Raw genomic sequence first — 12,916 nt, forward strand, 5'->3', positions numbered from 1 at the left:
AACTTGCTGTAAACGTATATGTCAGCCAATCTTCTTGCCATACTTACAGTTGTAGAAACACCATTACTCACACCTCGCCTGTGTTTTACAAGATTCTGCTGTAAGACAGAACTATGGAGTCTATTAAATGTTTATTATCACCTAATGGATACTGATTTAGTAAACACTTGTATCTATTTTCGTTTTAATTTAGTAACTTGGATTACCGGAAAAAATGACTAAAAAGACATTAAAATGTAACGCATATCTTAATTTTAATTTCAAATGTTACAAAACATTTTACCAGGTGACATTTGACATACATACTGTCAGCCAAATGGGAACTCTAGTCAAATTTCTAAACACATCACTATTTTCTACAAAAGAACTTGGTAGACAGGCAAAGCTACTGTTAGTGTATAATATTGTCTATATAATGATTCAAAGGTATGTGAAAATGGAAAGAAAACTGCACTTGGTATTACCATCCTTAAGAAAATAAAAATATGGTTCCTGCCGTGCTTTCTGGTCCACTGTTTTAATGTCTGTGACATACCTATCACAATTATCCATTCTGTAATAAACTAGTGGGGAGTGCTATGACTTCCTACAACTAGTGTTCTTAGATGGTGATGATTGAAAGTAGTGACAGTAATTGAGTATTGTCCCCCTTCAGTCTACAATCCACCAGCAGCATCAGCCACCTACTGCATCAATACACTCACTAATGCGATTTCCTTTACTTCTACCAAAGAGATCTTTGTGACTAAGAATCTGGCACTATCTTGGTTGACATACACAAAAACAAAATGGCATCCAAAATATTTCAGGGGCACGTTCACTAATCAGAAAACTCTATGTATTTCACGCTCCAGTGAGTAAAAGAGCAGTTTTGCAACTAAAGTTTTGTCTGTGGCTGGAAAAGTTGGTGGATTTTGGTCAAGAAATAGACTGAAGAACTCAAAATAAGAAATGGCGTATACTGAGAAATTATAGATGTTAGTATTCTAATGATTTATGTCATTATGCTATCATAAATCAAGCCTGTTTCAAGATATGTACAAAGCAGACAAATTATTTTAATTCTTGCAATGATTTCCAGTTATCCACTATCCATGGATAGTTCAGATATTTTAAAGCTTTGTTGACTGAACTCCTTTCAGAGGGGTTCAGTGCCAATAACTGCCTGAGCATATCCATAGCCTCAAATGTCAATTTCCTCCAATGCCAAGATAGCTCTTCATGACTGCCAGTTTGCTGCCACATTATAAAATCTTCAAAAAATGGGTCAGACCGTAGTGTTTTCTCCCAAGGAAAGTATCCTGTCATCAAACAAAAGAGAAGAACTCCAAAGGCCCATGTATCTAGAGTAAAATCAATGGGAACTGCCTCTCCATTCTGAGAGTTGCTTAATTCAGGTGCTGTGTAAGGAATTATACCAGACACAAGTTTAAGCAGGGTGCCTTTAGGACGAGTCAGTCCAAAATCTGTAAGTTTGATTCTTTGACAATCCGTACCAAAAAGAAGCACATTTTCAGGTTTTACATCTCGATAAACCAGGCCTCTGCTGTGGATAAATTCAAGGGCACTCACTAGCTGACTAGTGACCTTCTTGGCGGTTTGTTCTGGTACTCCTTCCTGTTAAAACATACAAGCAACACAAATATCAATACCAATACCTGGAGGGTGTAAAATACAATTATCAACCAGACTTCTTAAACCTGAAAATTCTGCTAATCTTCCATTTGAAATATATGTTAACATTGACAAATACAAAAAACTTTAGTTCTTTAGACTAAAAATAATATATATATATATATATATATATATATATATATATATATATATATATATATATATATATATATAAAGCCAAACCATTGTTTTAGGTTTTGATAGATAAAGGAATGGTAAAACACCTGTAATGCCGCGTACACACGACCGTTTTTAATGTCCTAGAAAAAACAACGTTTTTCTCAACGTGATTCTTGTCAAGCCTGCCTTGCATACACACGATCGTGAAAAAAAATGCTCGAGCAAAGCGTGGCGAAATACAACACGTACGACGACACTATAAAGGGGAAGTTCCAATCAGATGGCGCCACCCTTTGGGTGGCTTTTGCTGATTTTGTGTTAGTAAAAGTTTGGTGAGAGACGATTCGCGCTTTTCAGTCTTCGTGCTTTTCAGTCTGTTACAGCCTGACAAATGTACTATCTCCATTACAAATGCTAGTTTTACCAGAACAAGTGCTCCTGTATCATAACTTGCTTCTGAGCATGCGTGTTTTTTCCCGTCGTTAAAGCCTACACACGACCGTTTTTCACGTCATGAAAAACGATTGTGTGTACGTGGCATTCGTTGAGGAATACGTTCCATTGAGGAGATTTCCTTTTTTATGTCTTGTCATGGACGCATACCAGGAAACAAAGGAATATTTCTCCAAAGTGAGAGAAAATCACCTATCGAGTAGGACATACTCTTTTTCTAAAGCAGGGTGATTTATAACTGTAAGGCCTCATGCCCATGGACGTTTTTACAGGCACTTTTAGGAGCATTTTTCACAGCTTAAAAATGCCTCTCCATGTTAGCCTATGGCCTCATGCCCACCAAGGTGTTTAGCAGCTGTAGGTGGCATAGGCATTTTTAAGCTCCAAAAAAAAACAGGAACAGCGTGTTCTGAGGTTCCAGTGCTAGAGCTGTAAAAACGCCAGATGCAGGTAAACGGTGTTAAACGTGATTTAACGAGGCTTTACGCTGTATACACAGTGTTAAACCTCGCCCAGCGTTTCTCTGCCTCTATTCAAAATCAATGATTCCATACTGTAGCCCATTGATTTGAATAGAAGTCTCACCAGAAGTCGGATCAAGATGATCCGACTTGTGGTGCGACTTGTGTGCTGAGAATCATGAAGGGGAACCCTGCCAAAATGTAAAAAAAATTTTTTGCGTGAGGTCCCTCACAAGACGATACCAGAGACTTTGGTCTTGTATGGATCCTAAGGGGAACACCCCACGAAAAAAAATGGTGTGAAGGTCCCCCCAAGATCTATACCTGACCCTTATCTGAGCATGCAGCCCATAAGGTCAGGAAGGGGGGGGCAAGCGAGCAATGGTTGCTATAATTGCCTGCTGCTCAGCGTTTATGCAAGCAGTGATGTCAGAGGCTGTGGCTGCCCCAGCATTCAGAGCACTCAGCCTCTGTGCCTTAGCTACACCCACCTCTTCCATCTTCTTCAGCATGGCTCAGAGCCTGAAAGAAGGGAGCAAGTCTGAAGAGAGTTGCCTCTGCCTGTGCCTGTGCTGCTGCCTCTGCCTGTGCTGCTGCCTCTGCCTGTGCCTGTGCTGCTGCCTCTGCCTGTGCCTGTGCTGCTGCCTCTGCCTGTGCCTGTGCCTGTGAGCTGCCTGTGCCTGTGAGATGCCTGTGCCTGTGAGCTGCCTCTGTCTGTGAGCTGCCTTTGCCTGTGAGTGTGAGTTGAGCAGCTGTCCACAGTCCACCTGCACAGCACCTGCCATTGCCTGAGGTGTTGCAGCCTGTTGCTGTGTCCATGTTCTGGAGGCTCGGAAGTTGGCATTGTCCCTCACCCTGTCCATTCTGCCACCAGTAAGTTCCCCATAACAGCATTGTTTGCAGGAGTCTGAATCAAAACTGTAAGTATAAACACACCTCAGAAATTGTATGAGACTCATGCTCATGCTTTAGAGGATGTGATGAATCAGGTTCTTTCCCTCACATTTTCTGGTCTTGCGATAAGGTCAAGAATGTTTGGCTACAGCTTGAAGGCTTCGCCTCCAAAATTTCAGATAAACCAATCACCCTTACAATACATAACTGTTTACTTTTCTCCCCCATCACGGACCTTTCTACATGCCATATGAGACTCATCCATACAATCTGTGTAGCCATACACTGGCTGATTGCATCTCAATGGAAATCTCCAATAATACTCCTAAATCCACTCAAACACAGGATTAACGAGATAAATTTGATGGAAAAAATCTCCCATACTCTACAAAACACCATGCACATTTTCAACAATAAATGGTCCCCCTGGTCTGAATATTCACCTCTCTTTTTTAATACAAACTAATTCCATTATTATACCACGTTCCTTTTAACATGGCTTCCCTCAATATTCTTTCAAGATCCTCCATGGTTTTTTCCCATCTCTAAAAGAAGCCTGTTAACCCCAATTGCTTTGCTGTGTCATATTATATTTCTGTTTCTGATATGAACTTACCGCAACTTTTGTAATTATGCTGTATTTTCATATATATTCAACTATGTACCGCTCTCTATCTTTTGCAATAAAAGTTTGTAAACAAAAAAAAAGAAATTGTATGAGACATGACAGCCTGAGAGTGCCTTGCTTTTCCCAGCCCTGATTAACCACTTACACACGTTTTAACTGACAATTGCACGGTTGTGCAACATTGTACCCAAACAAAATTGATGTCCCTTTTTCCCACAAATAGAGCTTTCTTTTGGTGGCATTTGAACAATTTGATCAATTTTGAAAAAAATAACTATAATTTTTAACTTTTTGCTACAATAAATATTCAAATAAATAAATAAAAACAAATTTGTTCATCAGTTTAGGCCAAAATGTATTCTACATATTTTTGGTAAAACAATGCAATTAGCGTACATTGATTAGTTTGCGCAAAAGTTATAGCGTCTACAAAATAGGACCTAGATTAATGGCATTTTTTTTACTAATAATGGCGAAAATGCACTGTGTAAATGTCACTGGCAGGGAAGGGGTTAACACTGAGGGAGATCAAGGGTTAAATGTGTTCCCTGGAAGGTGTTTCTTAACTGTGGGGGGATGGGTCTGACTGGAGGAGGAGAGAGATCACCGACCACACACATTGGCTCTGGTGTCGCTCCGGGGGGTATTTTATTCTTGGACCCAGGCTGCACAGTGTAAATTTTCTGTTCCCTAAAAATAACTCAACACACCCTCATTAATGTCTAAACTGCTGGCAACAAAAGTGAGTAAAGCCCTAAGTGAAAATGTCCAAATTGGGCCCAAAGTGTCAATATGTTGTGTGGCCACCATTATTTTCCAGCACTGCCTCAAAGGGGTTGTAATGGTAATTTTTTTTCCTAAATAGCTTCCTTTACCTTAGTGCAGTCTTCCTTCACTTACCTCATCCTTCGATTTTGCTTTTAAATGTCCTTATTTCTTCTGAGAAATCCTCACTTCCTGTTCTTCTGTCTGTAACTACACACAGTAATGTAAGGCTTTTTCCCGGGTGTGGAGAAAGACTCTTGAGGGGGGAGGGGGCGAGCATGCAAGTCAGGACACTCTCTAATTTGCAGATAGAGAAAGGAGCTGTGTGTTAGTGGGCTTCCTGACACTCCTGCTCGCCCCCTCCCCCCTCAAGAGGCTTTCTCCACATCAGGGAGAAAGCCTTGCATTACTGTGTGGAGTTACAGACAGAAGAACAGGTGAAGTGAGGATTTCTCAGAAGAAATAAGGACATTTAAAAGCAAAATTGAAGGATGAGGTAAGTGAAGGAGGACTGCACTAAGGTAAAGGAAGCTTTTTAGGGATTTTTTTTACCTTCACAACCCCTTTAACCCTCTTGGGCATGGAGTTCACCAGCACTTCATAAGTTGCCACTGGAGTCCTCTTCCACTCCTCCACAACGATATCACAGAGATGGTGGATGTTAGAGACCTTGCGCTCCTCCAACTTCCATTTGAGGATGCTCCACAGATGCTCAATAGGGTTAAGGTCTGGAGACTTGTTTGGCCAGTCCATCACCTTTACCCTCAGCTTCTTTATCAAGGCGGTGGTCATCTCGGAGATGTGTTTGGGGTCATTATCATGTTGAAATACTGCCCAGTCTCCGAAGGGAGGGGGTCCTGCTCTACTTCAGTATGTCACAGTACACGTTGGCATTCATGGTTCCCTCAATGAACTGTAGCTCCCCAGTGCCGTCAGCACTCATGCAGCCACAGGCCATGACACTCCTATCACCATGCTTGACTGTAGGCATGACACACTTGTCTTTGTACTCATGGATACTGCTACACACGCTTGACACCATTTGAACCAAATACGTTTATCTTGGTCTCAACAGACCACAGGACATGGTTCCAGTAATCCATGTCCTTAGTCTGCTTGTCTTCAGCAAACTGATTGCAGGCTTTCTTGTGCATCATTTTAAGAAGAGGGACGACAGCCATGCAGACCAATTTGATGCAGTGTGTGGCGTATAGTCTGAGCACTGACAGGCTGACCTCCCACCCCCTTCAAACTCTGCAGCAATGCTGGCAGCACTCATATGTATATTTCCCAAAGATTTTTCCCTCTGGATATGATGCTGAGCATGTGCACTCAACTTCTTTGGTGGACCATGATGAAGCCTGTTCTGAGTGTAACCTGTCCTGTTAAACCGCTGTATGGTCTTGACCACCGTGCTGCAGCTCAATTTCAGGGTCTTGGCAATCTTCTTATAGACTAAGCCATCTTTATGCAGAGCAACCCCCCCCCCCCCCCCGATACCTGAGAAACCCGAGGCATGGAGAAGCACCGGAGCCCACGAAACGCAACTTCCTTTTACGCTAGACCGCACCTGGGAATGACGTCAGAGGTCGCGGTGGAAGTGACGCACGTCAGCTGACCAGGAACCAGGAAGACGAGCCGACGAGGGACACACCAGAGGAGGGAGGATATATACTCCCCCAGACTCCTCCTCCGGCCAGCCTTCTAACATATACATCACTGACAACCTCAGAACTGTTGACTGCCTGACTATTACATTTTATTCTACACGGGTGTATGTTTAGGTGCATATAGTACATACCAGTAAACGCATTTAAAAAAAAATGGTAGTTGTCACTTTGCTTGGGTGCATATATCTTATTAGACTTATCTCATATATATCATTTATAACTGTACAGGCTTGCCACCCCTAAATATAAAATGTATTGTTTATTTGCATGTATAGCTGAATACGTACAGTATCTAACTTGATGTATATATATATCTGTAATACATTAGGTCATTGATGGTACACACAATTTACAAAAAAAAGGAAGCTAAATTCCATTTCTATTGTTCCATCAACATCTGCAGTAGATTTTTTTATTTATGTCTAATGAGTAATTATCTACACACAGAAAGACCAGCAATGGTTGGCAGCAAAGCCACATGCATGAGATATTCGTTAATTGAACTTGTCTGTTATTGACAGGTTGTCATTTTTTTTCTCAAAGAGCTACCTTGGGATTCACGCCAAGGTCTAATCTCTCCTGTGATCTTCTGGAAATTAAATACTAGTTGCGGACATTTCACTGTATGGTTCGATGTTTTAGAAATGATGGTAAGGTCTAAGAGGTCTGTCTGTCTGTTAGAGCATATATAGCACTCATCACTCTTGCAGATCTTTCCATTTCTCAGCCAAGTTTCTGAACTTGTTTCTCTAGCGCTCTTCCTGGAATATCAGGAGGAAAGCTCTACCATAAAGGGTACACACAATAAGATATAGGAAGTTAAAATTTCTTACGAACTTAAAAAAATTATAATTGTATCACTTGTATATCATGGTCTGTAGGGTAAATGGTTGGACTTTGATATATTTCCTACATTTACAAAACACTTTGGGGGCCCATTCTCAAAACAACACCCCCTAACAAACACCACACTCGGTTACATGCTATTGATACATGCCCAATCTGTTAAAGGAATAAAATGAAAATGTTTTTGTGTATTACAGTTTTGGGATCTAGCCTGGAGCTGCCTTGGAGAAGGTTTATGAATTCTGGAAGTTTTATTTCACGTACAGTACTTTTCGAGCCTTTACTGTCTTGTCAGTTAAGCAATGTAGGGGAAGAGGGGCTCAAACTTGTTTAGTTTTGGCTAGGGCATCTGTTACCCTAATCTGGCTCTGTTGATAGGCATCATTTTTTGGAATACATGTCAAACGCAGGCCAGAAAAATCCCATAAATTTTAATTAAGCAGTACAAATGTCAGTTTTCTGAGGCTGCATATAATCTGGTTTGCATTGATCTGCGTTTCTTTGGCTGCTTTGGGCATTTACGGTGTATTTGAAAATCAGAAAAGCAGGTCAAATGCAGCCTTGTCTTATCAAGGGCTGTAGTTCCTGACAAACGGTAATTTTTAATGGAACATGTTTATGTTGGGCTATCCAAAGTGTTTAACAGGCCTTAAATGTTTTCATTTTACTATTGATCTAATAAATTTAAAGAGGAACTGGATTTTGAAAGCTAAGCCTATAAAAGGCAATCAGATTCAATTCATTTATTTATTTCTCATTTAAAGTCCATTGCATATGAATTGCATATGTATTTAAGACTACCAATAGGCAAAGCTGGTGATCAGTCAATTGCTTTATGCTTGTATTTGTTTAGGCACAGCTTTTAGCACTCAGTTTCTTGTTAAACTTATAAGATCAATAGTACAATAGTAGCCCAGCATAAACATATTTAATTAAAAACTAATATTTTCTTCTTCCTTATTATTTCCTTTACTTAGGTACAAAATATTCCCTTATATTTGCATCCTCAACTTTGGTACCAAACCTTCAAGTTCAAATAAATCACATCAATAACATTGCCACGCATGATCTTGGTAGGTAAACATGATCTATGTTTCCGGTGTCTGGATTACTGGCTAGTAGTTACCTTTTCCTAGCTTTTTACACTCCCTAAATAATGGCATGGCACTAATTGTATGCCAGCCTAATGGGGTTCCCTAGTTAAAAATCTATGAAAATTTTGACTTTCTATTTCTTAACTAACATAGTACACAAGGATGGATGTCATCCAGGCTTGGTTATTTATCTATTTTATTTTTATTCAGGTGTAACTGGACCTTTTTGCGTCCTTTATGTGTCCACTATGTCCTCTACGAATAAGCTCAATGTGGGTGAAACATGTCAAAGGGGTGTAGCTGTTGGGTGGGGATTTGAACTGAAGTCTAACGGTCTTTCAGTTAGTTCACGTTGGAGTTTAATACAGTGTGCTGTGATACTATTATGCTATATTGGACTTCTTTGTGTGTTATGTTAGTAAGAATTCATGTTTTGACTTTGTGCTTTACAGTAATTTTTTTAAGTGGTTGTAAACCCTTACACATATCCAGTGAAGTGACTAGCTTCAAATTATGTAAAAATCCTCCTACATAAGTTGTACCTGATTATCTGCAGCCATCTGTCCTGTACAACTTTCTACAACACATAGATGAAAGCATTTTTCTCAGCAGCACCCACCTCCTCCCACAGGATCAGGGAAACATAGAGACATGGGTATGAGTCATCTACTATGTGTTATAGGCGGGAGGCTGAGGTGTCAGCTTAATCTATTAAGAGTGAGTCATGCAAATAGAGCAAGAACCGGACTTGGTGCTTTGATTTCAGGTCAGTACACACTATAGTGGGATGTGTTTTGTAAATTTTTCATATTTGAGGTTTAACCACTTAACCCCCGGACCATATTGCTGGTCAAAGACCAGGCCACTTTTTGCGATTCGGCACTGCATCGCTTTAACTGACAATTGCGCGGTCGTGCGACATGGCTCCCAAACAAAATTGACGTCCTTTTTTTCCCACAAATAGAGCTTTCTTTTGGTGGTATTTGATCACCTCTGCGGTTTTTAGTTTTTGCTCTATAAACAAAAATAGAGCGACAATTTTGAAAAAAATTAATATTGTTTACTTTTTACTATAATAAATATCCCCCAAAAATATATAAAAAAACAATTTTTTTCCTTAGTTTAGGCCGATACGTATTCGTCTACATATTTTTTGTAAAAAAAATCGCAATAAGCGTTTATTGATTGGTTTGCGCAAAAGTTATAGCGTTTACAAAATAGGGGATAGTTTTATGGCATTTTTCTTAATATTTTTTTTTTACTAGTAATGACAGCGATTTTTATCGGTTCTGCGACATTATGGCGGACACTTCGGACACATTTTTGGGACCATTGGCACTTGTATAGCGATCAATGCTATAAAAATGCATTGGATTACTATAAAAATGCTACTGGCAGTTAACACTAGGGGGCGAGGAAGGGGTTAATATTGTTCCCTGGGTGTTTTCTAACTGAAGGGGGGGGGGGGGTGGACTGACATATGGAAATGACAAATCGCTGTTCATACATTGTATGAACAGACAATAGGACATTTTCCCCCCTGACAGGACCGGGAGCTTCTCGCTCTGTAACGAGCGATCACGGGTGCCCGGCGGCGATCGCAACATATCTGAAAGCTCTCCGATCCAGCCTTAAAAATGTTCAGTCTTACTGGAGATGTTTCTTCTGTAGGAAAGGTACTAAATTGGGTGTAATGCTCCTATAATTACTTTTGGAATACTGGACCTCATTACTAGAAAGACCGCCTCCTCCCCACAAACCTAAAAAAACAGACCAAACAGGATTGGATTCCCGGGGAGAGAAGCAAGAGCCGGTTGCTAATACCATTTCCATATGCTTTCACCCTTATCCCCACCTCTATACTTTACCCCCACAGCCCCTCTCTTTCTCTCTCCACTTCCCAGAAGCCTCTCCAACTACATATACCCCCATGTCAACATTCCCCCACCCCCCCTGCCAGCACCCCCACCAGTCATTTCCCCTACCCCTTGGACTGAATCCCTAGGTTTCATCACGTTACTTAAGACAAACATACCTCGCATACCCCAAATAGGAACTTCCCACGACACACCACACTGACCCCCATAAGACCACAATCTCCTAACCTGCTGAGAATGACGCAATACTATATTAACCATTTAAACACAGCTATTCCCAACCGAGTATCAATACTCAATACCTCTCCCCGTGGTCTGTTACATCTAAAGAAATATAGAATTTCTGACCTACATACAAAGTAAACTCTGCATGTAGTACACTCGACACTAAATAGTGAGACCTGACTTAATACATTCTTATGGATGCTTTCAACCAATGTTGATGTACCATGTATGATGAAACAACCTGTACAATGTACCATGTTATCTTATTTAATTTTCTCAATAAAATGTTTTATTTGGAATAAAAAAATGGGTATAATGTGTAACATGCTCCAGACCTGTCCCACACCCCTAATCCTGCTTGTCTGCAGGCTGTTGGATCCTGACAGTGCAACCACGATCCACTAATCACAGGTGCAATGATTTGCAAGCACCTAAGGGGAAAGAAAATATAAATGCACATTTTTGTTACTGCGAAAATATGTGTATTTATTACCTTTTTCCCAAAAGGTGAACCTAAAGTACAGTTGCAATGAAAAGTATGTGAACCCTTTTGGAATTATATGGATTTCTGCACAAATTGGTCATAAAATGTGATCTGATCTTCATCTAAGTCACAACAATAGACAATCACAGGCCCGGATTCAGATAGAATTGTCTATCTATCGGTGGGTGTAACGTATCGCAGATACGTTACGCCGCCGTAAATTAGGGCGCAATTTCCGTATTCAGAAAGAACTTGCACCCTATGTTACGGCAGCATAACGTATGTGTGTCGGCGTAAGCCCGCCTAATTCAAATGTGGATGATTTGGGCGTGTTTTATTTAAATTACATGTGACCCCGCGTATTTGATGTTTTTTACGAACAACAGAATGGCTTAAACAAAAGAAAATACGCCTTCTGGAGTGGCCCAGTCAGAGTCCTGACCTCAACCCAATTGAGATGCTGTGGCATGACCTCAAGAAAGCGATTCACACCAGACATCCCAAGAATATTGCTGAACTGAAACATTTCTGTAAAGAGGAATGGTCAAGAATTACTCCTGACCGTTGTGCACGTCTGATCTGCAACTACAGGAAACGTTTGGTTGAAGTTATTGCTGCCAAAGGAGGTTCAACCAGTTATTAAATCCAAGGGTTCACATACTTTTTCCACCTGCACTGTGAATGTTTGCATGGTGTGTTCAATAAAAACATGGTGACAGTAAGAGTCGGTTCACACTAGGGCGACACGACTTCCAGCACGACTTTCAGAAGCAACTCCAACACGACTTGAGCATGAACCACAGGGCGATCTGGGGAGATTTACAACACGACTTGAAGTCATTTCCAGGACAGGAGACATTCCAGTGGCCAATAAAACAACCATCAGCTCTGGGGGAGGGAGGGGGAGGGAGAGGTTTGCCTGAGAAATGTATGTTATCTTCCTGGAAAGTAGCTTCAGTTAAGACAGTGATCCGACTTCTGAGGCGACTTCCATTGAAATCAATGGGTACAAATCGCCTACAAGTTGGATTGAAGTAGTACAGGAACCTTTTCTGAAGTCAGATCGCCTTGAGTTGTGTGTATTAACACTGCTCCCATTCACTTCCATTGTTTTTCTCTACAGCACGACTTGGGACGACTTGAGGCGACATGAAGTCGGATGGCAAGTCGCCCCAGTGTGAACCGGCTCTTAATTCTTTGTGTGTTATTAGTTTAAGTAGACTGTGATTGTCTATTGTTGTGACTTAGATGAAGATCAAATCACATTTTATGACCAATTTGTGCAGAAATCCATATAATTCCAAAAGGGTTCACATACTTTTTATTGCAACTGTATAACTATAGGTAAAACTTTGTTCTGTTTACCATTAGCATTAAAAGTGATAGTAAAATAAAATCACAAATTTTGGGTGGTCCCCAGAAAAGTTATAAAGAGGAATTCTCACAATAGGGAAACTGGTTCAGGTGACTTAAGTGTCCTCAAAGGAATTTCTTAATTTGCAGGGATTTCCCCTCACTTTCTGTTTTGGCTATGGGATGGGAAGTAAAGGTAAATCTTCCCAGTGAGACAGAGATGGCAAAAAACAAACTGACAGTGGTTATAACCCTCCCTTACTCTTTTCTAAATGAAAAACAATTATGTTCATAGTTCTACTTTTACCTTTAAAGTATTTTTAATACTAAGTTTCAGTGGCTTTATTTAACAGATCACCTTCTCAGTCAACA

At 40.5% G+C, this 12,916-nt stretch overlaps 1 protein-coding gene across 2 annotated transcripts in view; it reads right to left on the minus strand.

Annotated features, from left to right (window-relative positions):
- Positions 1 to 235: 235 nt before the first annotated feature.
- The window catches only part of LOC120915226 (serine/threonine-protein kinase SBK2-like), a 119,660-nt gene continuing 106,979 nt past the window's right edge, over positions 236 to 12,916 (minus strand). For both annotated transcript variants that reach the window (XM_040325557.1, XM_040325558.1), the window contains exon 4: positions 236 to 1,617. In XM_040325557.1, the coding sequence (XP_040181491.1) occupies positions 1,054 to 1,617 (564 nt within the window). In that variant the 3' untranslated portion in view covers positions 236 to 1,053. The remainder of the gene's footprint in view (positions 1,618 to 12,916) is intronic.

Source organism: Rana temporaria, chromosome 10 (genome assembly GCF_905171775.1).
Source record: "Rana temporaria chromosome 10, aRanTem1.1, whole genome shotgun sequence".
In the NCBI taxonomy this organism is placed as follows: Eukaryota; Metazoa; Chordata; class Amphibia; order Anura; family Ranidae; genus Rana; species Rana temporaria.